The sequence below is a fragment of the Cebus imitator genome, unplaced genomic scaffold (assembly GCF_001604975.1).
Source record: "Cebus imitator isolate Cc_AM_T3 unplaced genomic scaffold, Cebus_imitator-1.0 Scaffold57, whole genome shotgun sequence".
NCBI classification, from domain to species: Eukaryota; Metazoa; Chordata; class Mammalia; order Primates; family Cebidae; genus Cebus; species Cebus imitator.
Window position 1 is genome coordinate 3,520,069 of NW_016107372.1, and position 22,437 is coordinate 3,542,505.

At 37.9% G+C, this 22,437-nt stretch overlaps 1 protein-coding gene across 6 annotated transcripts in view; it reads right to left on the reverse strand.

The window, feature by feature from the left end:
• Positions 1-522: 522 nt before the first annotated feature.
• Positions 523-22,437, reverse strand: part of DAW1 (dynein assembly factor with WD repeats 1) — a 48,558-nt gene continuing 26,643 nt past the window's right edge. For 5 of the 6 annotated variants that reach the window (XM_037738742.1, XM_037738739.1, XM_037738741.1 and 2 more), the window contains 8 exons: positions 21,251-21,350; positions 20,056-20,163; positions 16,682-16,788; positions 15,710-15,812; positions 14,795-14,909; positions 5,838-5,914; positions 3,203-3,365; positions 1,496-1,600 (listed from right to left, as the gene is read on the reverse strand). In XM_037738742.1, the coding sequence (XP_037594670.1) occupies positions 1,539-1,600; positions 3,203-3,365; positions 5,838-5,914; positions 14,795-14,909; positions 15,710-15,812; positions 16,682-16,788; positions 20,056-20,163; positions 21,251-21,350 (835 nt within the window). In that variant the 3' untranslated portion in view covers positions 1,496-1,538. Of the gene's footprint in view, positions 936-1,495; positions 1,601-3,202; positions 3,366-5,837; positions 5,915-14,794; positions 14,910-15,709; positions 15,813-16,681; positions 16,789-20,055; positions 20,164-21,250; positions 21,351-22,437 lie in introns of those variants that run through there. The other variant, XM_017529086.2, reaches the window with a different exon arrangement.

A 22,437-nucleotide genomic window follows, 5' to 3' on the forward strand; every position in this document is an offset into this window, starting at 1 on the left:
GATCATTTTCTCTCACACTTCAATAGTTTTCCATCCAGATTTTATTTATTTATTGTGTGTGTGTGTGTGTGTGTGTGTGTGTGTGTGTGTGTGACGGAGTCTCACTCTGTCACCTAGCCTGAAGTGTAGTGGTTCAGTCTCAGCTCACTGCAACCTCTGCCTCCTGGGTTCAAGCAATTCTCCTGCCTCAGCCTCCTGAGTAGCTGTGATTACAGGCACCCGCCACCATGCCCACCTAATTTTCTTTTATTAGTAGAGAAGGGGTTTCACCCTATTGGCCAGGCTGGTTCAAACTTCTAACCTCAAGTGATCCAACTGCCTGGGCCTCCCAAGGCACTGGGATTACAGGTGTAAGCCACTTTTAACTTTTAACATTTAACTTTTCCTCAGAAATAAACCTGCCAACATTTTTTTCAATGTATCAATACAGAAGATATTCGCTATTAAATAAGATCCACATTATTTCCCTTACTTCACCTTAAAAATATACATCATAAATACAGATGTACAATGGACAAGGAATTTCCTCCAAACACTTTATTCAACAGAAATTATTACAATAGGCTTCAAAGTAGAATCCAGGAGACACGTTGTTAATCACTCTGGTTTCCTTTATCAGTATCATAATCCTTTTTTAAAAAAACAAACACAAATGAAATAACTGGTGGCATTAGCCAAACATTACGCCATGTCCTTCCATCTCTATCAAATAATGACATAGGAGTGACATAAGTTTGTCATGTTTAATGGTCGTATCCGTGAAATAAAGGACAATGGTATAAATAACTGACATGTAGAAAAAGAGAAAGCATAAGAAATATTAAAAGAGCTGCTGTTTATGAAGCTCAAGTTCTTGATTACCGTTGTTAGGAAGGTTGCTCACTGACCAGCTTCCTTCAGTCAACGCCATATCCGACAGGTATTATCCTTGCTCCCTAATAAAACAGATGTCACAGAGTTATATTTTCTTCATTTCATTCACCTCATTCTCCCTTTCTACAAGTTGACATTTTCTGGTCTTTGGCAATTAGCAATGTGTTAAATGGGCTAGGTTCTCCGTGGCTAGCTGCAGAGTCTTTGAGCAGATCAAGCATTTTTGAAGTAGTAATTTTGTTTTTCATGATACCAGCTAGTTGTAAATTAAGCAGGCACACATCCTGCTCACACTAGCAAGATTCATGGCTTCTTAGAATGAAAGAGAACCTAAGAAGGAAGCCACCTCAGTCATCCCCTCTGCCCTCCCCTCAAACATCCCCACCCAGTGGAAGTACAGTGACTTTTTTTGAGACAGAGTCTCACTCTGTCGCCCAAGCTAGAATGCAGTGTCACAATCTCAGCTCACTGCAACCTCTGCCTCCCAGGTTCAAGCAATTCTCCTGTTCCAGCCTCCCCAGTAGATGGGACTACAGGTGCATACCACCACGCTTGGCTAATTTTTGTATTTTTAGTAGAGATGGGGTTTCATCATATTGGTCAGGCTGGTCTCGAACTCCTGACCTCAGGTGATGCACCTGCCTCAGCCTCCCACAGCGCTGGGACTACAGGTGTGAGTCACCTTGCCTGGCCTGACTTTGAATATCTCCAGGTTTGGGTGATAAGCCTAGGAGGAGGCAAGACATATCACTTTGGAACATTTCAAAATTTTAGGAGTTTTTTCTCACCTTCAGGAACCAGGCACATAACATCAATATAAGAAGTGTGAGTACCTTAGGAACTAGGAAAGCCTATAAAAATCATATCCCGTTGGGCGGCCAGTTAGCTCAGTTGGTGAGCTAAGCAACTTCCCAACAATAATTCATAAAAAAAAAAAATTTAAAAACATATCCCACAAAACGACACTTCACATTTCAAAAAATGTAAAGACCATGACAGGTACTTTTCTGCCATCTACTCTGTGATTCTAAACCCAGCCTCTGGCAACCCACTACAAAATGCCCACAGTTAATCACAGTAGGGTCCACTCAGAAAATAGAGTAGGTTCTTTCAAATAAAGTGATTGCTTTATCGATGGCAATACAGAAGCGTCACACCATTCTAATAAGCTGTTGTCTAGTGAGCCAATGTTAAGCACTTGGTTCTTTGGGATGCATTAAATTAATCAGTAGTACCTTAGAAGCGCTCAGCAATTGAGGTGCCAGCACCAAAACAAGGCACAACAACTAGTATTCTTTCCCTAAACTCTCCAGGGTCTTCTGTGAAAACTGTTTGAGGGAAGCGATACTGCAGAGCCAGCCTCACATGAGGCCATTTGGACCAGGACACGCTGGTCTTCCTTCTTTCTCACTCCCTGCAGGAGCGCCCTGTGCTCTCTACCATAGCCCCATTTGATATTGTGTTCACAATAAAAATCTATGGCTTATTTTCCCAGTGCTTTTGAAGTACCTACATCTTAGTTAACACTAGAAAATCATAATCGCAAAGATTTTGAAGATCATAAGATCAGAATGCTCTTCTCCCCCCAAACATTAGTGCTTTAGCAGGGGACAACTGAAGAGAAAACGACTCTACTCAAAGCCTAAATCTCTAATGGGCTGGAGAGCCAACTGGGGAGAATTTTGATCCTGACTTGTTTTGGTTGCTAACACTGACTGACATAAACTGAATTTTTTTTCTTGTGACAGGATCTTACTCTGTCACCCAGACTGGAGTGCAGTGGCATGATCATAGCTCACTGAAGCCTCCGACTCCTTGGCTCAACTGATCCTCCAGCCTCAGCCTCCTGAGTAGCTGGGACTACAAGTACATGCCACCATGCCCAGCTAATGCTCTATTTTTTGTAGAGACAGGGTCTCATTATGTTGCCCAGGCCGGCCTGAAGCATTCTTTCTGCCTCAGCCTCTCAAAGCATGGAGATTGTTAGCATGAGCCAATGTGCCTGGCTGACTAAATGTTAAGCCCCAGCTGACAGACAACAACTGGGGAAATTCAGTGACCAGTAAGGCAGGCTATCCAACTGTTACCTTATCTAGAGCAAACAAAATTCAAAGTTCACAAAGCCCTACTACAGTCAGCGGCAGAGCTTACTCCTGCAGGTCCTAATAAAACTAAAGTTAAATAATGAAAGTATGAGGGCAGGCCAAGATGAGCTAGTGATCCCAGAAAAGAGGTAGGGGATGGGGATAAGCTCTTTTTAGTATTAAGCTTGGGAACTCTAACAGCCAATTAAGAAAAAAATACATCTTGGTATTGATGTCTTCCATACCTGTAATGACTATGTTGCCTTTATAGTTGAAAGCACATGAAAAGATTTCATCCGTGTGCCCCTCAAGAACCTGGAGGCACTGGCCAGTCTGAGCATCCCAGATTCTAGCCGTTTTGTCAGAGCTGCCAGTTAGAAGACGGTTCCCTTGAGGGTTGAAAGAAATCTGCAAAAGAGAAAGAAAACTGATCACAGCTTTGTGTAATGGTTCCGAATATATTTTTTACCAGCAAAAAGGGAGCATTACTAAGCATGTCACCTTCCTAGTCTTGGTATTTATTCTTGCATAGAACCATTTCTTCATGATGGAAAAAATATATTTCAGGGACTAATACATGGAAATTAAAATCCAGAGAGAAAATTTAATTGTCTACTCCTCACATTTGTAAGAATAAAGACCAAAGCATCCTTATAATTTAAATATTCCCCACCCAGCTTCTTTCTAAAGATGCACGATGCCCTCTCCATGCGAAGAAGAAGGGCCCTGGGGCAGATGAAGTCCACACGAGTCAGGTTCCCTCATAGCCAAACACTGGTGTCATCTTTGTGGTCAAAAGCATACAGATCCAGGCTGGGAGCAGCGGCTCAGGCCTGTAATCCCAGCACTTTGGGAGGCCCAGGTAGGCAGATGTTGAACTCCTGAGATCAGGAGTTCAAGACCAGCCTGGCCAACATGATAAAACCCCATCCTACTACAGATCCGAAAATTAGCCAGGCATGGTGGTGTGTGCCTGCAGTCACAGCTACTCTGGAGGCTGAGGCAGGAGAAGTGCTTGAACGCAGGAAGTGGAGGTCACAATGAGCCGAGATCGCACCACTGTACTCCAGCCAGGGTGATGGAGCAACACTCCATCTCAAAAAAAAAAAAAAAAAAAAAAAAAGCACACAGATTCTTCTTTAATCTGTGCCAAAGAATAAGTGAATGTCAGAACCTGTAAGAAAGGATGCTCTCATCTACTGCCACCCCAAGTATAGCATTTCCATAAATATGCTTCTGTGCCTCCCATGTGCCAGGTGCTGCCAAGTGGTATCTGAGTGACCCTCAAAGGAGCGTGTTAGTCCTGCATTCCTTTGGGCATCACGCTTACATCCCTCTCTAATCACCAGAAGATAGTGATTCAGGCCATCTCCTCGACGACTGAAGGTTTGAGGAGGGCAGGGCCATATCTGTTTTTATCACAGTGTTACCAGGGGCTGTGCAATGCCCAGCACACAGAACACTCTCTAAACGTGTTTGCTGACTGAGTGAATACTTTAGCTTTGCACCCCATAGAAATGCCCTTACCAGATGCCAATTCAATAAGTAATATGTTCACTTAAAAAGCATAAAATTTAAGAAAATAGCACTAGAGAATTATTTATATTCAGTCATTCGTGAAAATAGACATGTACTTCTGGAGGGGACACCCCAGACGTATCAATAGCTACCTAGCCAGACACTCAGAAATGTGGGCCGGGCTTCCTCCTCATCCTACTTGCCCCACCCCACTTTTCCATCCCCTCCTGCCATCCATAAGCCTCCCAGCTTATGAAGACACCATGGTGTGCATGCCCTGGAGACCACCACTGACCAGCCAGAGGGCAATGACCACCAGCAGTAGGTTCAGAGGCAGGAATCCCAAGAGTACAGCATGGGGCAGAGTTCCAGGGTCTAGATGGAGCCTTCAGAAACCTAAAGTCATTAAGCTGATGTTTTATAAAGCAAGAACAAATCTGATCTCAGACAGGAAACCAAGGATTGTGCTGAGGTGGGAGGTGGGAGCCACCAAGTCCTAGCCTTCTCTATGAAGTTCTGATGACACATCTAAACTTCAGACTGCTGACTGGGTAGGCCTGCTCTGTGAATGATCTTTTGGGGGAAGTTTATACAAAATCCTAAGATACAGCTTTGTAGTTCCAAAATGGATAATTTTATACTTTAGGTGTTAAATGTTTTCAGAAACTATTTCCTCAATTGCATCTAATTTACAGAGCATTTGATACTTGCTACACAGCATATTTTTTGCCCAACATAAATGTATGTGTTTACCAGAACCAGGAAAAGCACTTTACACACTCCTTAAATTAGTGTATTAAATATTTTCAGCTAACTAAATCTTTTGCTGACAGAGGAGAATGCTGTTCCATACTTTTCAAGAGGTTTTCAAAATCATTTATTATTCTAAGCTTGAGGACACAGTTAAAATTAAAGTCTTTAGGTAAGTGATTTCTAGAAAAAAATGAGACAACTGAACAAACCTTAGTACTTCAGTTCCAATAGACCTACTTACACTAAGCATGCTCTTTTTTTTTTTTTTTTTTTTGGTAAGGTTTGCTTTGTTACCCAGGCTGGAATGTGGTGGTGCAATCACAGCTGACTGCAGCCTTGACCTCCTGGGCTCAAGCAATCCTCCTGCCTCAGCCTCTAGAGTAGGTGGGACTACAGGTGCACAACACCATGTGCAGCTAACTTTTTTGTTTTTTATAGAGATGGGGTATCCCTATATTGTCCAGGCTGGTCTTGAACTCCTGGCCTCAACCAATCTTCTCACCTCTCCCTCCCAAAGTGCTGGGATTATATGAGTGAGGCACTGCACCCAGGCCTTGCTCTTTATTTTTTGAAAGTAAATACACTTTTCCAAATGAGAAAGTAACTCACCTTTGAAATATCGCCTTCATGGCCTTCCAGTTTGGCAATGCATTTTCTTGTGGCTGCACTGAAAATTCTTGCTGTTCCTTTTTGAGAGGGGTGGGGATACATATAAATTCATGTTAAATACAGAACTTTGGATAAAAGACCTTGCATTGTATAAATATCTATCCCTCTGACACATAAGCTCTGTGATAAGTTAGTCTTCTTGCCTGTGGTGAGAGCCAGATAGTTAATATTCTAAATGCCAGCTGGTCCTACTGCAGGAGAGGGTGAAAGGAAGCTTCTCTCTAGCCCTGAGCTTATTAGAAGAAATAGTACATTCCAAGGTAGAAAAGAGAGTAAGAAACAGGAACCCAGAAAGAAAAAACTTTAAGAGAAAAAGAAGAATTAAAGCAAGTTTCGAGAGGCAAGTGATGAAATACGCAGCAAGACCAGCATAATACACCAGGTGTGAGTCTGAGTTTCTGTGAGGTGCACAAGGAACATCCCAAGAAGGAGCATCGGCCACTACTCAACGGTAAAGAACAGGCTCCAAAAACCCTTTTCCACAGAAAAAGCTAATAGAATGCTTTGTTCCTCGTCTGCCTCCAGCAGCCAAAAGTGCCAAACATATAGTAGCCATTCAATAAACAGCTGCTGGATGGATGGATGGATGGACAGACGGATGTGTGGATGGATGGATGGACAGACGGGTAGATGGATGGATGATGGATAGAGAAATTGATGGAATAAGTACTATGGACATTTCCTTAGAAGTAAAGGATGAATACCCCAAAACCTAAAATGCAATAAAAGAAAATAAATTTAAAAAAAGAAAGAGAAAAAATTGAATAGTAAAATTTGTGTTGGAAGAAAAGTTACAATTTGCTTTGCCAGATGAAGGCTGCTTTTTTAAATCTCTAATTATAGCATTACATACTATTCAAATATAGCAAGGACACAAAATTGTAGGTACTTGATTTAAATCCAGAGACAAGTAAAATATCTCAACAAATTATTTACTTGCCTTTCTCACAATGTCAACTTCACAAGGAAGTACACAAAATAAAACTTGCTATTTTAGAATTAAAGTGATTTAAAAACATATAACTTGAAATTTATTTGAACATTTCAAAAGCCTTAAAGGGAAGTGGCCAATTTGTTTTCAGAGTCAATAACATGAAAGAGAATGTCCTGCATAGATCTCTACTCTAAATTTTATATAACTATATTTCTAAACTTCAGAAAACTCAGAAATAATATGGCTTGCAACACTGTAATTTTTTTACAGATAGGAATACAACTAAAGAAACAAACAAACAAAAATCAGCCTTGAGAATAATTCCAATGAAGAAGAAAAAGGGTATACATATACATATATTTATATATATACATATATATACACACACACACATAGATGTTGCTGCGCAGGTAACTATTGGATGAGATCTAAATTTTAAGAAGGGAATTAGGAGCAAAGACCGGAGATAAATTTAGAAAGATTTTTCTAAGCATCAAGACTTTCTAGGAAACACAGAATGAGAAAAGGTTTACAAAACATGAGAAAAGAAAAAAAAAGATATTTCAAAGTAATGTTTTATTAAACAAAGGAAGAATAGAATCACCACGGCCAGGGCAAATGACAGATTATAGAGAAAACAAAACTAGAATTGAGACACGAGTATGGCATTACACATGGTCTGCCTCCCCCTTCACAACGTAACTTCACAAAAGCAGGGATTTCTATCTCTTTTGTTCACTCAAATATCCCATATTCCTAAAACAATTCCTGGCACAAAGTAGATATTTTAGTACATATCATTGAGTAAGTCTTTCTATCAATGAGAATGATATTTAAAATTAAAAGGGTGGACTAATTACACAGTTAAGGTATGATTATTAAAAGCCAGTGCCTGTAAGAAGACAAAAAAAAAGTAAATAGTTATTTTAAAAAATAAAATTCTCCAGCCTCAGGATATTTTCATTCCAGGGTATAAGGAAGACTTATATGCATGAGCAAGGGATCACCTTTGAAAAGTCCTAGTGAGTAAGACAGCAAGCCTGCAAATGTAATTTTGAAGAGAGACAATGAAATACTGTATAATTACAATACATCACCAATAAAATTCTACACCTGATTATAACATAAGGATATGTGACTACTTAAAAGTATGTTAGCCACAAGGTGTTTCTGTCTTTACCAGAACTTTTTTATACAAGAATTTCCTTGCAGTCATAAAAAAGAATGAGTTCATGTTTTTTGCATGGACATAGATGAAGCTGGAAGCCATCATTCTCGGCAAACTAACACAGGACAGAAAATCAAACACTGCATGTTCTCCCTCATAAGTGGGACTTGAATAATGAGAACACATGGACACAGGAAAGGGAACATCACACACCAGGGCCTGTCCAGTAGTGGAAGGCAAAGGGAGGGAGAGCATTAGGACAAATTCCTAATGCATGTGGTGCTTAAAACCTAGATGATGGGTTGATAAGTGCAGCAAACCATGACGGCACGTGTACCTATGCAACAAACCTGCACATTCTGCACATGTATCCTAGAACTTAAAGTAAAATTAAAAATTAATAAGTAAAAATAAAAACCTTGCTCATAATCCCTCAGCCAGCAAATCACATATCTAAGTTCTACAACTTTGAGTTTGTCTACTCAGCAAATATAACCTTTGTAAGAGATTTTGAGGCATACAGGGAATAAAATTATACAATTATTAATTGAATAAAAAAGGACAACTGCTGTTTTAAAAAAGTTTTCTTATAAGTACTTTTTTTACATTTTTATTATTGACAAATAAAAATTATATATATTCAAGCTGTACAATGTGATGTGATGATTTCCTCATGCAAATAACCTATATTATGGCATCATAAATGTCACAAAGGAGCTGGTCCATATAAATAACAGGCATCATATGTGATTACCAAGAAGAAAAACATTATTCATGGTTTTCAACATGATGAAACAGACACAGTATAATGTCACATGTGGTTTTCAAGGTGATGACTCAAAAATAGAGAGGTATAACACACGGTTATAAAGGAGATAATTTAGTATAATATCATCTGTAGTTATTAAGGAAATGAGGTACACATAGCATAACATCACATGGGGATATGAAGAGTATTACGCAGTTGTGTTTTAACACAATATGTGGTGATATCAAGACCCAAACAAAGGATAGTGTCACAAATGGTAATCAAGATGATCTTCTCATGCGTGATTCTGAAAGATGAATCCTAAAATTGCACGTCGCTTTGTTATCTATGAGATGATTCAGATATAGTACAGGCTCATGCATAACTGTGATTGTAAAGGAAATGACAGAGAAATAGTTTAGCAATATACATGCTTGTCAAATGTTACAAGCTCCTTTGTAGCATTTATGATGCTATAAGCAGTGATACTATTGTACAACACATAGCTGTCAGAGATGACGCAGATATCTTGGGGCATCAAACATGATCATCAGTGATAGGACCTAAAATGTGGCATCACATATGTTTTCCAAAGAGAATTGGAGTGATATTGTAGCACACACAGTTGTCTAGGACATATAGATGCAAACATATGAGAACACAATCCACAATTGTCATAAGTATCACTGCAGACACATGGCAGCTTTTTATATGATGATTAAGGAGGTAAGTCAGAATATACCATCCTACATGATTAACAGGTAGGGGATGAAAGCAGTATAGTTTATGTATGGTTTTCAACAAGGTGACAGAGACATAGGAAAACATTTTCATTTTCAAGGAAATGAAGAATACAAATGAAGCACAACAGGTGGTCATCACTGAGATGACAAAGACAAAGTGTAGCAATGTACAGGCCTCCAATGATATGAAACAGATATAACAGTGCAGCATCATGCATGATCATCAAGAAGATAAGGAACATAGTATGTAGCATAACATATTGGTGACAGCAGATGACACAGGCATAGTTTAGCATTACATCCAGTGATCAGGGAGATAACACACAGGATAACATCAAACATGATTACCAAGAATGTGACATAACTCAGGAGGCTGAGGTGGGAGAACTGCCTGCACCCAAGAGGCAGAGGTTGCAGTGAGCCAAGATCGTGCCTCTGCACTCCAGCCTGGGCAACAGAGTGAGACTCCATCTCAAAGGAAAAAAGAAAAAGAAGATGACATAGACTTAGCATGGCATTCTACAAGTTGACCAGGGAGATGAGGCATAATGTAACATTATACTTGGTTCCAAAAAGGACAATGTGCACACATAGTATGGTATGGTATGGTATGGCATAGTAGAGCAGAGGATCATGTACAGTATACATACAGACACACATAGACACAGCACAGAAGCAAACACAAAGGGATATACACATAGTGAAGAAAGATATATGGTTACGAGAAAGATGAATCAGACAGTGTAGGGGCATATGTGGTCAGGGAGGCGGCACACATGTAATGTAGCTGCCATTTGTGGCCATAAGGGAGATGATGCAGACATAGTGCAATCTCGTAAAGGCCCTACAAAGAGGTAAGAGATAAGATAGCATCACATGTGGCTATCAGGGATATCACACATGTTATACTGTGTCATATGTGGTAGTCAGAAAGACGATACAGAAAGAGTACATTTGGTTATCAAGGCAATGACACAGACATAGTGGAGAATTATAAGTTGTTGCCGAGGAGAGGATGAAAACACGTGCTAACAAATGAAATGATCATCAGGGAAACAAAGTAAATATATTGTAGCATCATCCTTAAATAACAAGGACATGTCACCAATAAGATATAGCACAGCCCTTTGTAAAGGGCATGATGAAGTTACATGTAATTTAAGTGGTTTCAAGAAGATGATAAAAACATAAAATAATAGGCATTCTCCAGGCAGAAGAAGCAAACACATAGTATGTCATATGTGCTATTATGTGCTGAATTGTGTCCTTTTAAAATTCATATGTTGAAGTCCTAATTCTCAGTATCTCAGAATGTAATTTTTATGTGTGCGTATATAATTATACATGATTATAAAATACATGCAAGTATAGTATAGTTTTATCCATTGTCAAGAAGATGATGAGACATAGTATAGCTTCATATGCAACTGTCAAGTATATGGCCCAAAAATAGTATAAGCTTACTTAGGTTGTCAGAGAGATAATGCAGATATAGGGTGGTGTCATACATAATCAGGGAGATGACACTATAGCATAGTATCATACAAGACATCAGGGTCTCATGAATGATCAGATGCAGAAAAAAGAGTAAAAAAAAAGTATCTGAGTGACGACATGATTATACATTATATATTATATGTAATTACATATTATATATTACATGTAATTTTATTACATATACATGTGATTTATATATTAGGTTACATGTAATATATAATATTTACATGTAATATATAATATACAACAACATGTAAATATATATTATACTTTTGTGTCGTATAAGGATACCATGGATTTGACACAGAGATGTTGTAATGTCACAGGTGCTTATCATGAAAATGAGGCAGACATATTGCCGCATCATAAATAGTAGTCAGGAAAGTAACACAAAAATATTGCATCATCATGCCCTGTTTTCCAAATGGTACAGACATATTGTAGTATCATATATGTTTGTCCTGGAGATGAATTGTAGGCTAGTGTAATAAATGGTTATCATGAATATAATGCAGAAATAGTATAAAGTAACATATTATAAAGCATCTTATAGGGTTGTCAAAGGGGTGATATAGTAATGATGCAACATCACACATAATTTCCAATATATTTCAAATAACGTAACACCACATATGGCTGTTTAGAATATGAGGGGTGTGTGTGTGTGTGTGTGTGTGTGTGTGTGTATGTGTGTGTGTGTTCATCAATGAATAGATTCATCAAGGAGACAGGGTCTCACTCTGTCACTCAGACTGAAGTATAGTGGCATAATCATAGTTCACTGCAACTTTGAACTTCTGGGCTCAAGTGACTTTCCTCAGCTTACTGAGTAGTTAGGTCTACAGGTGCACGCCACCACACTTGGCTAATTTTTGTTTTAATGTTTTGTAGGGATGAGGTCTCACTATGTTGCCCAGGTTGGTCTCAAATTCCTGGCCTTAAGTGATCTTCCCCCCTTGGCCTCCCAAAGTGTTGAAATTACAAGCATGAGCCACCATGCCTGGCCTTGATGCATATATATAGCACCATACATAATCATCAAGGAAATTACCATAGTACAACATCATATATGACTACCAAAGAATAATGTAGGCATAACACATGTTTTAGGATGCCCCAGGAACATCGTAACAGGGAGATGATGGAGATTTAGTGTAGTGATGTAGGTTACAGGACATACACAGACACAGTGTGGCATTTTGATGGTTAATTTTATATGTCAAATTGACTGTGTTAAGGGATACCCAGGAAGGTGGTAAAACATTATTTCTGGGTGTGTCTGTGAGGGTGTTAGACTGAGTAAAAAAGAGCCACCCTCACCAATGTGGGTAGGCATCATCCAATCTATTGAGAACCCAGATACAACAAAAGGTAGAGGAAGGATGAAGTTCCCCTCTCTTCTGGAGCTGGGACATCCATCTTCTCTGACCCTCAGTCATCAGAGCTCCTGGTTCTCAGATCCCCGGACTCTGAGACTGACACTAGTGCCCTCCTTAGTTCTCTCAAGTTTTGGGCCTCAGACTAAGAGTTACACCACTGGTCCCCCAAGTTTTTAGGTTTTCAGACTTGGACTGAATTACACCACTGACTCGATTCTCCAGCTTGCAGACTGTGTATGGCAAGACTTCTCAGCCTTCATATATAAATATGTGTGTGTGTGTCTATATACTATTGGTTATGTACTATATATATAGTATAAACAGAATTATACATAGTATGCATAAATATATATATAAATTATATATAAATATATATTATATATAAAAATATATAAAATATAAAGTTACATATACATAGTATAAACCGGAACCAATAGGATATATACGTGTATATGTGTGTATATACATATGTGTGTATATACACATGTATGTTTTCTGAAAAATCTTGACTAACACAAGTATCATACATCATTGTCCAGGAGCTGGTATAATCATAGTGCAGCACTACAAATGGAGGTCAGTGAAATTACATATTTTATCATGACACAAGGTTATCAAGTTGTCAACACAGTACAATATCATACACGTTCACAATGGATATGACACTTATAGCATCACACATAGTATTCAAGGATGTGACATAACATAGTACTGTGTCACAAGCAAATTTCAAAGAGACGATCCAGACGTAATGTAGATTCCTACACTTTTCTAAAGGTGGTGATGTGATACAGTGGACCCTGCAGACATGTTGGCCAGGGCAATGAGGTATAACCACTATAGCATCATACATGGATTTCTAAGAAATACTAAGACATGGAATAGTATCATATTATACATGGTTATAAATAATTAAAGTTATAGTATAGTATCTTACATTCTTATAAAGAGGATAACAGATACAGTGTAAATTAAAATACAGTAGTCAGATCCATGACATAGATACAACATAGCATCATATGTGGTCATCAGAGAGATAACATAAACTTGCTGTAGCTTCATATGTGGTCATCAGGCTTAGGTTTATTGATGTAGTTTAGCACCATCTGTTGTCTTCAGGAAGACAATGCATAGTTCATACTTCTATAAACTATGAAGTGATGCCTATATTATCACACATCGTGGATGGTATGTGATGTCATGATATGACATACTCTTAGCATAGCATCATATATAATTGCCATGGAGACACAGGATGAGGGAGACATAGTACAGTACCATGTGGTTATCAAGGACATGGTATAGACATAGTTTAGTGTAAAATAAGAAATTGTCAGTGAGATAATATATAAATTGTATAGTGTTAACACATGTTTGTCAGGAATATGCTGCAGACATAGGGTAGCATCATAAATATTTGCCAGGGAAATAGCACAAACACAATGAATCGTGACATATAGTTGTCAAAGAGATGACACATAATATAACATCATACATGGTTGCCATGGAAGTGACTTGTTGTTCAGTATTATAAAATGTTATCCAGGACATAACGCATGCAAAGTACATCAATACAGATAGTTGTCACTGAGATAATAAAGACACTGTATAGCATTGCATGTGGCTTCAATGAGATGATGTGGACATAGTGTTAGTATCATACGTATTTTTCAGCAAGGTGACTCATGGTTTTACATCATATATGATTATCAAGGATATGATGCAGCTATGGCCCAGCATCAAATGTGGTTTTAAAGGAATAAATGAAAACACAGGGTAGCATAATATGCAGCTTTCAAAGAGATGATGCAGATGCAATGTAGAAATAAACATGATCCTTAGGGGATGAGACACACACAATATCATGTCACATGCAGGCAACAGGGAGATGACAGGTATAGTGTAGTATCACATGTGACCGTCACAGAATTGAAGCACACCTAGGATAGCACCATAGATGGTTATCAATAAGATGATGTGTAGAATCACAAGTGGTAATCAAAGATATAATGTACAGCATAGCATCATGTATACTTATCACGAAGATGTGGTACGGCACACGTGGTTATAAAGGAGATTATAGCACTATTGATGGCAATCAAATTGACAAAGGCCAACACAGGGTAACATCATACATAATCAGGGAGATAACCCAGAATATAGCATTATACACAGATATTAAGAAGATGACAAATACCTCATATACCTTATTATCTAGGAGGTGACACAGACATTGTATAACATTACATGTGCTTATCAGCTATATGATACAGACATACTATAATGACATACTTGGTCACCATAGAGATGAGACATGGTTTTATCATAGCTGGTCATCAAAGAAATGACCTATAGTGCAGAACCATGCATGGTTATCAAGCAAAGCATAAATCGCTCCAAAAATTAAAAGTATGAACAGATCACCTACCATCGGCTGAAGCAGTTGCAATAAGCTTGCCAGTGTAATCAAAGCAGCTGTCTAGTATTTCATCTTCATGGCCTGTTAAGGTTGCCATACATTTTCCATTTGTAGCATCCCACAGCTACAAATAAAAGAAACAAAAAACAAAAAAGACTATGACTTTCCATCTAAAGGGTGAAGATGGCCAGCGGTCTTCATGACATGCTGATGGCTGGTTAAGTAACTGTGCAAAAATCACTTGTGTAATTCTGGCATGTTCAGTTATATTTCCTTTGATTCACGACCAGAGACCACAGCCAACCATCAAGCAAGGCACACCTTGGTCACAGAGAAAACCAAAGCCAGACATTTAAAATCTGCCACTACATTGAAGAAAGAAAAAATATCTCAATGTGTATGCTTTACTGGTTGGTAAAGAGTTGTGCTCTTTTTATAGGAAGGACATCAAATAATTACAAGCTTGATATAAAACTACAATGTAAGAAAATGAAAAGTACATTATAAGATTATAATATATTCATTAGATAATCAAACGATAATTCCATGCTATAATCTCTTAGCAACCATTTTTTAAGTGTAGAAACTTAAGGACAAGGAAACACTGTGTTTGAAGCTCTTTGAGGGTTACTCTACTCATTGAAGTTCTATAAATGAACAGTGGGATATTAAATAAAAATAAAATGCCTTCTTACATAAGATATTTAATATACTTGAAGAATTCGAATTGCTTTACTACATCATAATTCCTCCAAATGTGGAAAATCCAAAACTTGAAATTTTAAAAATTACCAATTATTATTTATAAATTAGTATCTTCATTTTATATCACCTTTGAAATGTGTTAATGTTATAATGGATAGCTGACACAGTAAAGAGTATAGACACAATATAAAGCAAAGCAAACATATTTATTTAGCTTACCATGCAGGTTTTGTCCATAGAGCCAGTTAATATTAGAGAGCAATCCCAATTGAATAAGGCACTGCTAATCTCAGCACAATGACCAATTAAGGTATGTACCTTCCTACAACACAGAAATAATTAAAACTAGTGAAAGATATCTTACTTCAGTATATGCACATGAATAATGACGCCAAGCCCATCTGTGTAAGCTAATCTAAATTTTGGCTTTTACAAAATAATACATTTGATAAAACAAGTATGATTTACTATTGCTCAAAAAGAAGCTACTAATAATTTCATTTCAACAGCAATGTACTTAAATTTTAAACTATCAAAATAATGCAACTTAAGGCAACATTTCAAAAACAAATGGGTAACAAACAGCAAAGGCAGTAAGAAATATTCTTACACCAGATGAGTGCACCCTTGATTGTTCGGAAACTACACGTCAAGTAACTGAAAGGCCCTTCTTTCTCTGTCATTTCTTACCCCTGATAATTAGCCCCTCTATTAAACCACAGACAAATCCAAGAGCGGAGTTTTCCAACACAAATATGCTAATTTAATTAACATCCTAGCAACTAGGACCAAAAATCATTAGGAAGGAAATTGAAGTTCTTGGACTAAATTAAATTTGAGAAATTAACTAAGAGTTGTATTTATGAATGATATTCATGCCTAACATAATGACAAGTCATTGAAATTTGATTATGTAATCCATGGAATAAACAATAGCTATATAACCAGACTATTGCTAACATTCTCCTCTTATGTTGCTGTTTGTCATTATTTGCTCAGAATTCCAAGAATGCACATATTTTGTAATTCAGAAATATCTTTCAAGAATGAATTAACTTACATTTTCAATATGTCCTACTTTTATGGAATCAAAAGCAGAGTTAATAGATATTAGCTTAAACTAATAAATAAAAGGAGGTTTTCTGAACCTCCTGACCCAGATTAAAACAATTATTAGGAACTAAGAATTACCTTCCTGTATCAGCGTCCCACACTATAACTGTATGATCAAAAGACCCAGTGATGATTCTGTCTCCTGAAGTGTTAAATGACAAGGAGATGATTTCGGCAGAATGTCCCTAGAAAAAGAGCAGATATTGTCAGATACACCTTCACATAGAACAATTTCTGCAAGTTTTCAATATCATAGTCTAAAAGGAAATGCTGGAGAAGGCCGAGCTCTAGGAAAGGAGGTCAGCAGTTGGCTGGGGTGAGGATGGGGAGTGTCTGCACATGGGCACAGGTTTCTTTTTGGGGGTGATGGAAAGGTTTGAAAACTAGGTTTTGGTAATAGCTGCATAACTCTGTGAGGTTGCTAAAAATTAGTGACTTACACACAGCTAGTCCATTTAACTTAATATTGTTGATTAAAAACAAAAGAAAGCTGTTGTGTTTGGGGAAACTAGAGGGCTTCCTTTACATTGTCTTGGAAACACTACAGGGCTGTGAACTCCACTGGCTAATAACAGATGGTATGCAAAAGTAAACAGTGTATGAAATAAAACTGATTACTTTTAAAAAGGAAATTATTAGGATAACTTGATGAGAAATAGATTGATGAATTCCTGCCTTTGGCCTGACTTTCAGCTGGTTACTGCCTAGTGTTAGTGAATCAAACTGTGATACAATGGGAAGAAAGCCCTCTCTACAGCAGGTTCTGGAACTTTGATAAGAGGGTGCTGGTTGGAGTATGTATATCCCTTGATACCTTAATTATTTTAGTAAATTAACATAATTATATTTTGTTTGTCTTTTTGTTGTTGTTGGTTGATTGGTTTTGAGATAGAGTTTCGCTCTGTCACCCAGGTTGGAGTGCAGTGATGCAATCATGGCTCACCACAACCTCTGCCTCCCAGGTTCAAGTGATTCTCCTGCCTCAGCCTTCTGAGTACCTAGGATTACAGGCACATGCCACTATGCCCAGCTAGTTTTTTATTTGTAGTAGAGACAGGGTTTCACCATGTTGGTCAGGGTGGTCTCGAACTCCTCCACCAGCCTCGGCCTCCCAAAGTGCTGGGATTACAGGTGTGAGCCTCCACACCCAGCCCATAATTATACTTTTAAATAACACAAAGAGTTAGAAAAGTTGATTTATAACTTGGTTTTTCTGACTGATTTCAAAGGACAAAAATGAAATGTGGTTGAATATTAGAATTCTAAGTATGCAAAACAAATGCACTTTCTGGCATAGACAGGTGTGCCAAGCAGCACCCATCCCATCGAGTGCGATTAGGCACTTCTGTAAAAGGAGTCGTGTTAGCTGAAAGTGCAGCATTAACAGAGACCTTTCCCTGAACATTTGCCTGAAAGGAGAGACAGTAATGATATTTTAAAAATAAATAAATATACTGGAGGACCCAGCTGTTAGAAAAAAAAAAAAGAGTAAAAGTTAAAAATAAATAAATAGGAAAAACTGAGAACAGAAAGAATATACTTATATTAATAATGCTAGATACTCAGATTTAAGAAAGAAAAGACATTACTGCCATTTTTAAATGGTGATTTTTTTTTCTTTCTCAGTCCATGTTTTAACTTTCTTAGAAAAAACTTTCTGAGGAAAAGAATCATGTTTTTAAAAATGTATTTATAATTTTGAAAGGACAAGGAAACTGAATTTCCCATCCAGCTGTCCCCGCTGATGACAACATAGGGTCACCCTATTTTTGTTGTGGCCACTTGTGCTGGGGTGAGAGGAAGGAGAGAGTGGCAGGTCGCAGGGAGGTGCTGGGTGTGTGGTGGCAACAGACAAGAGCACACCCCAGCAGCACTCACGCTGTGGGCAGTGCCCTTTGGCCTTTTCTCTTCTAGTCACTTGCCTCTCTGTCATTTCAGACTATGTGATACAGGAGGGTTCCAAGATCAGCGGGCAGAGGAAAGTGTGCTCACCATAATTGCTTTAAGGACTCTCTTGGCATGGTTCTCCAGCTCTGCCTCTTCCAAAAGTGCCAGCCTCCACCTGCTTCCCTCTTAGACAGAGAGATGGTGATGGGTTCTAAGCTACAGTTTATGTGTTTTGCAGACTGAAGTTAGTCCAAATAAAAACCTCTTTGGACTTCCACCCAAGTCTTTTGGAATAGCCAGCAAACCAGTTGGAACAGTCTTTCACCACTACAGTTTGAAAACTAGTATCTCAACAACAACCAACTTAGAGCTCATTTTGTAACAAAAATACAAATAACTGCAAAAATTTTTTCCCATTCTGTTGGTTGCCGATTCACTCTAATGACTGTTTCTTTTGCCGTGCAGAAGCTGTGGAGTTTGATTAGGTCCCATTTGTCTATTTTGGCTTTTGTTGTCAATGCTTTTGGTGTTTTGGTCATGAAGTCCTTGCCTACACCTATGTCCTGAATGGTTTTGCCTAGATTTTCTTCTAGGGTTTTTATGGTGTTAGGTCTTACGTTTAAGTCTTTAATCCATCTGGAGTTAATTTTAGTGTAAGGTGTCAGGAAGGGGTCCAGTTTCTGCTTTCTGCACATGGAGGCCAACAAACATATGAAAAAATGCTCATCATCACTGGTCATCAGAGAAATGCAAATCAAAACAACATTGAGATACCATTTCACGCCAGTTAGAATGGCAATCATTAAAAAATCTGGAGACAACAGATGCTGGAGAGGATGCGGAGAAATAGGAACACTTTTGCACTGTTGGTGGGAGTGTAAATTAGTTCAACCGTGGTGGAAGACAGTGTGGTGATTCCTCAAGGACCTAGAAATAGAAATTCCATTTGCCCCAGCAATCCCATTACTAGGTATATATCCAAAGGATTACAAATCGTTCTACTATAAGGACACGTGCACACGAATGTTCACTACAGCACTGTTTACAATAGCAAAGACCTGGAACCAACCCAAATGCCCATCGACGATAGACTGGATAGGGAAAATGTGGCACATATACACTATGGAATATTATGCAGCCATCAAAACGATGAGTTTGTGTCCTTTGTAGGGACACGGATGAACCTGGAAACCATCATTCTCAGCAAACTGACAGAAGAGCAGAAGATCAAACACCGCATGTTCTCACTCATAGGTGGGTGTTGAACAATGAGAACACATGGACACGGGGAGGGGAGCACTACACACTGGGGTCAGTTGGGGGGAAATAGGGGAGGGACGGTGGGGGGTGAGGAGCTGGGGAGAGATAGCAAGGGGAGAAATGCCAGATGTAGGTGATGGGGAGGAAGGCAGCAAATCATACTGCCACGTGTGTACCTATGCAACAATTTTGCATGTTCTTCACATGTACCCCAAAACCTAAAATGCAATAAAATAAATAAATGGGAAAAAAAATACAAATAAGAATGAACACAGATAACAGGCTTGTTAGCATTACTGACATACTGTTAAGGAGAAAACTTCTTCGCCATTCTGAATGTCCCACAATTTGGCTGTTGTGTCCATACTTCCAGTTGCCACCAATGTGCTTTGAGGGTTAAATGATAAACACACCTAAATTACATGAAATGGGACAAATTTTAGGAAGATAGATTTCAAATTTTTAACTATACATAGAAAATCTTCCAGATGCAATTACCTTACTGGATTCAGTTTAATTCTTTGTACAAAACACCACGTGTGTGACCTGCTACACCCAGGCTGAATCCTGCAGAGGTCTCCTCTTGACAAGAGGCTGCTTGTTCTCCCACAGCACCCAGCCTAGGCTTCAGCTTTTTCTCTCTTTGATCCTTAAAAGTCTCTATTATTTTTAAACTACTACTGCATTGGTAAAGTGGATAGCTTCTATTTGTGGATTCTCTTTCGGTATTATCCACTTAAGAGTAACTTCAAGGCACAACAAGTGAAGTAAGTTAAATATCGAAAGAATCATTCCACCTAATGAAGGCCGGAAATGGAGGGAAAGGGGTGATCCCCATTAACAGGCCAACACAACTCTGAGATTCACTGAAATCAGATCAATATTTCCTATTTAAATCTTTGATTAAAACCATTTAAGGCATTACTAATCATTAGGAGCAGCAGGCTGCTTATTTTTAAGAGCTATCATTTATTCTTGTGGAATGCCAATTATTACACTAATTGTTATCAGGTATGTCACAGAATTGGCTAAGGACAAGGGCTTCCCAACAGTGAAAGCTGTTTCCGAGTATAAGACACAATTCATGCAAATTTGAGCTCTAATGATATACAGAAAACCATCAGCCTAAATACTTCACATAGTAGTTTTAAAATTATTTTAAAAGCTGTTTTTATAGCTTAATTGGCCCTCATTGAGTCAATACTCTAAAGAAAAGTCATTGAAAAAGAAAAAGGAAGATTGGCTTTTATATTTATAAATGTATTATATTACATGTCTACTTAGTCAATGCAAGACACAATTCTTTATAGAATCTGCAAGATATTAAGTAGAATAATTTTTAAATTGTCTAAGCAACACCATATAAATATAGGCAGACTAAAAACATGAGGTAGAATTCAAAAATTAAATTGTAAAAGTAGACCCACAGCTTTTATAATACAATCCTAAAAAGAAACAGCAACATAAAATGTAATAATAAATTGCTAAATCAATACTCACTATTTCTGCTCTATGGCCCCTGAAGGTATGGTAACATTGTCCTGTCTCTACACTCCAGAGTTTACAAGTTTTATCAAAGGACCCAGTGGCAATTTTGTCACTAAAATTTAAAAGAAATGTGGATTATTTAAAAAAAGACACATTATGTAATAAACTGAACTAAGATAAGTGATATTAATACATAAGTAAAAAATGTACTTCATTTCTAAAACTATAAGCAATCTTAAAATCATTTCAGTGGATAATAAAATAAAGGCCTAATTTTTGAGTGGTATCAGTTAACACATTTAATTTGAAAGGTTTTATATTAGAGTTATAAATATATTTGTTTGGGATTATCACAATTTTTAAAACTAGTTTAATAAATGTAGCAAAAGGTTTAGTTTAGAAAATTACAAATTAAAATCAATAATGTATAGTATGAACTGTGTAAACATAGAACAATTCTGTTAATAAGGAGATGGAAAAGGATAACATTGAATGTAAAAGAAAAATGAAAAAAGATAAATCCCATTAAAAATATGGTTAATAAGGTTTTGAGAATTTAGACAGTGTGTGTCCTCTTAAGGAAATAATACCTATATTATTCCAGTTGTAAGGGGGCTTAGAAAGGAAATATAAAGACCTCAGTGACTTTTAACTAAGAGGCTTCTCATATTGACTGGGGGGTGGGCAGGGCTATCATAAACCTCCAACAAGTAAGAGTAGATGACCCTGTTTGGCCTTTGATCTTGGAACTAAAACCCTTTCTTTTAACCCTGGCTTACATCTGTCTTTTATACCAACTCTTCAAGACGAGTTGACATAAATCATTTACAGCACAAGCTCATTTTCCAAAAGTGTAACGGATCTCAAGACTCAACACATATATCCTAATGCAGACTAGCAGCACATATATCCTAAAGCAGACTAGAAATGCATATTTACCCAGACTAACACTGATGCCTTGATTCTCTCCCTTGTCCCAGGACACTCATATTTCTGTGGTGTTTATGTGGTCTCTCAGACTAAAGCAAAGTGGCATCCTCTCTGTCAATGTTCCAAGGGCAGCCTGTCCTATAAACACCCACCCACCAACCCAAAGTTTCCAAACAGTGTCTGACCTGGCTTTCTCCTCTGGCATCCAGCCCTGGGCGTTTTACTTCAACTGCTGATATCTTCCAATGTGTGTTCAAGATAAGCTCAAA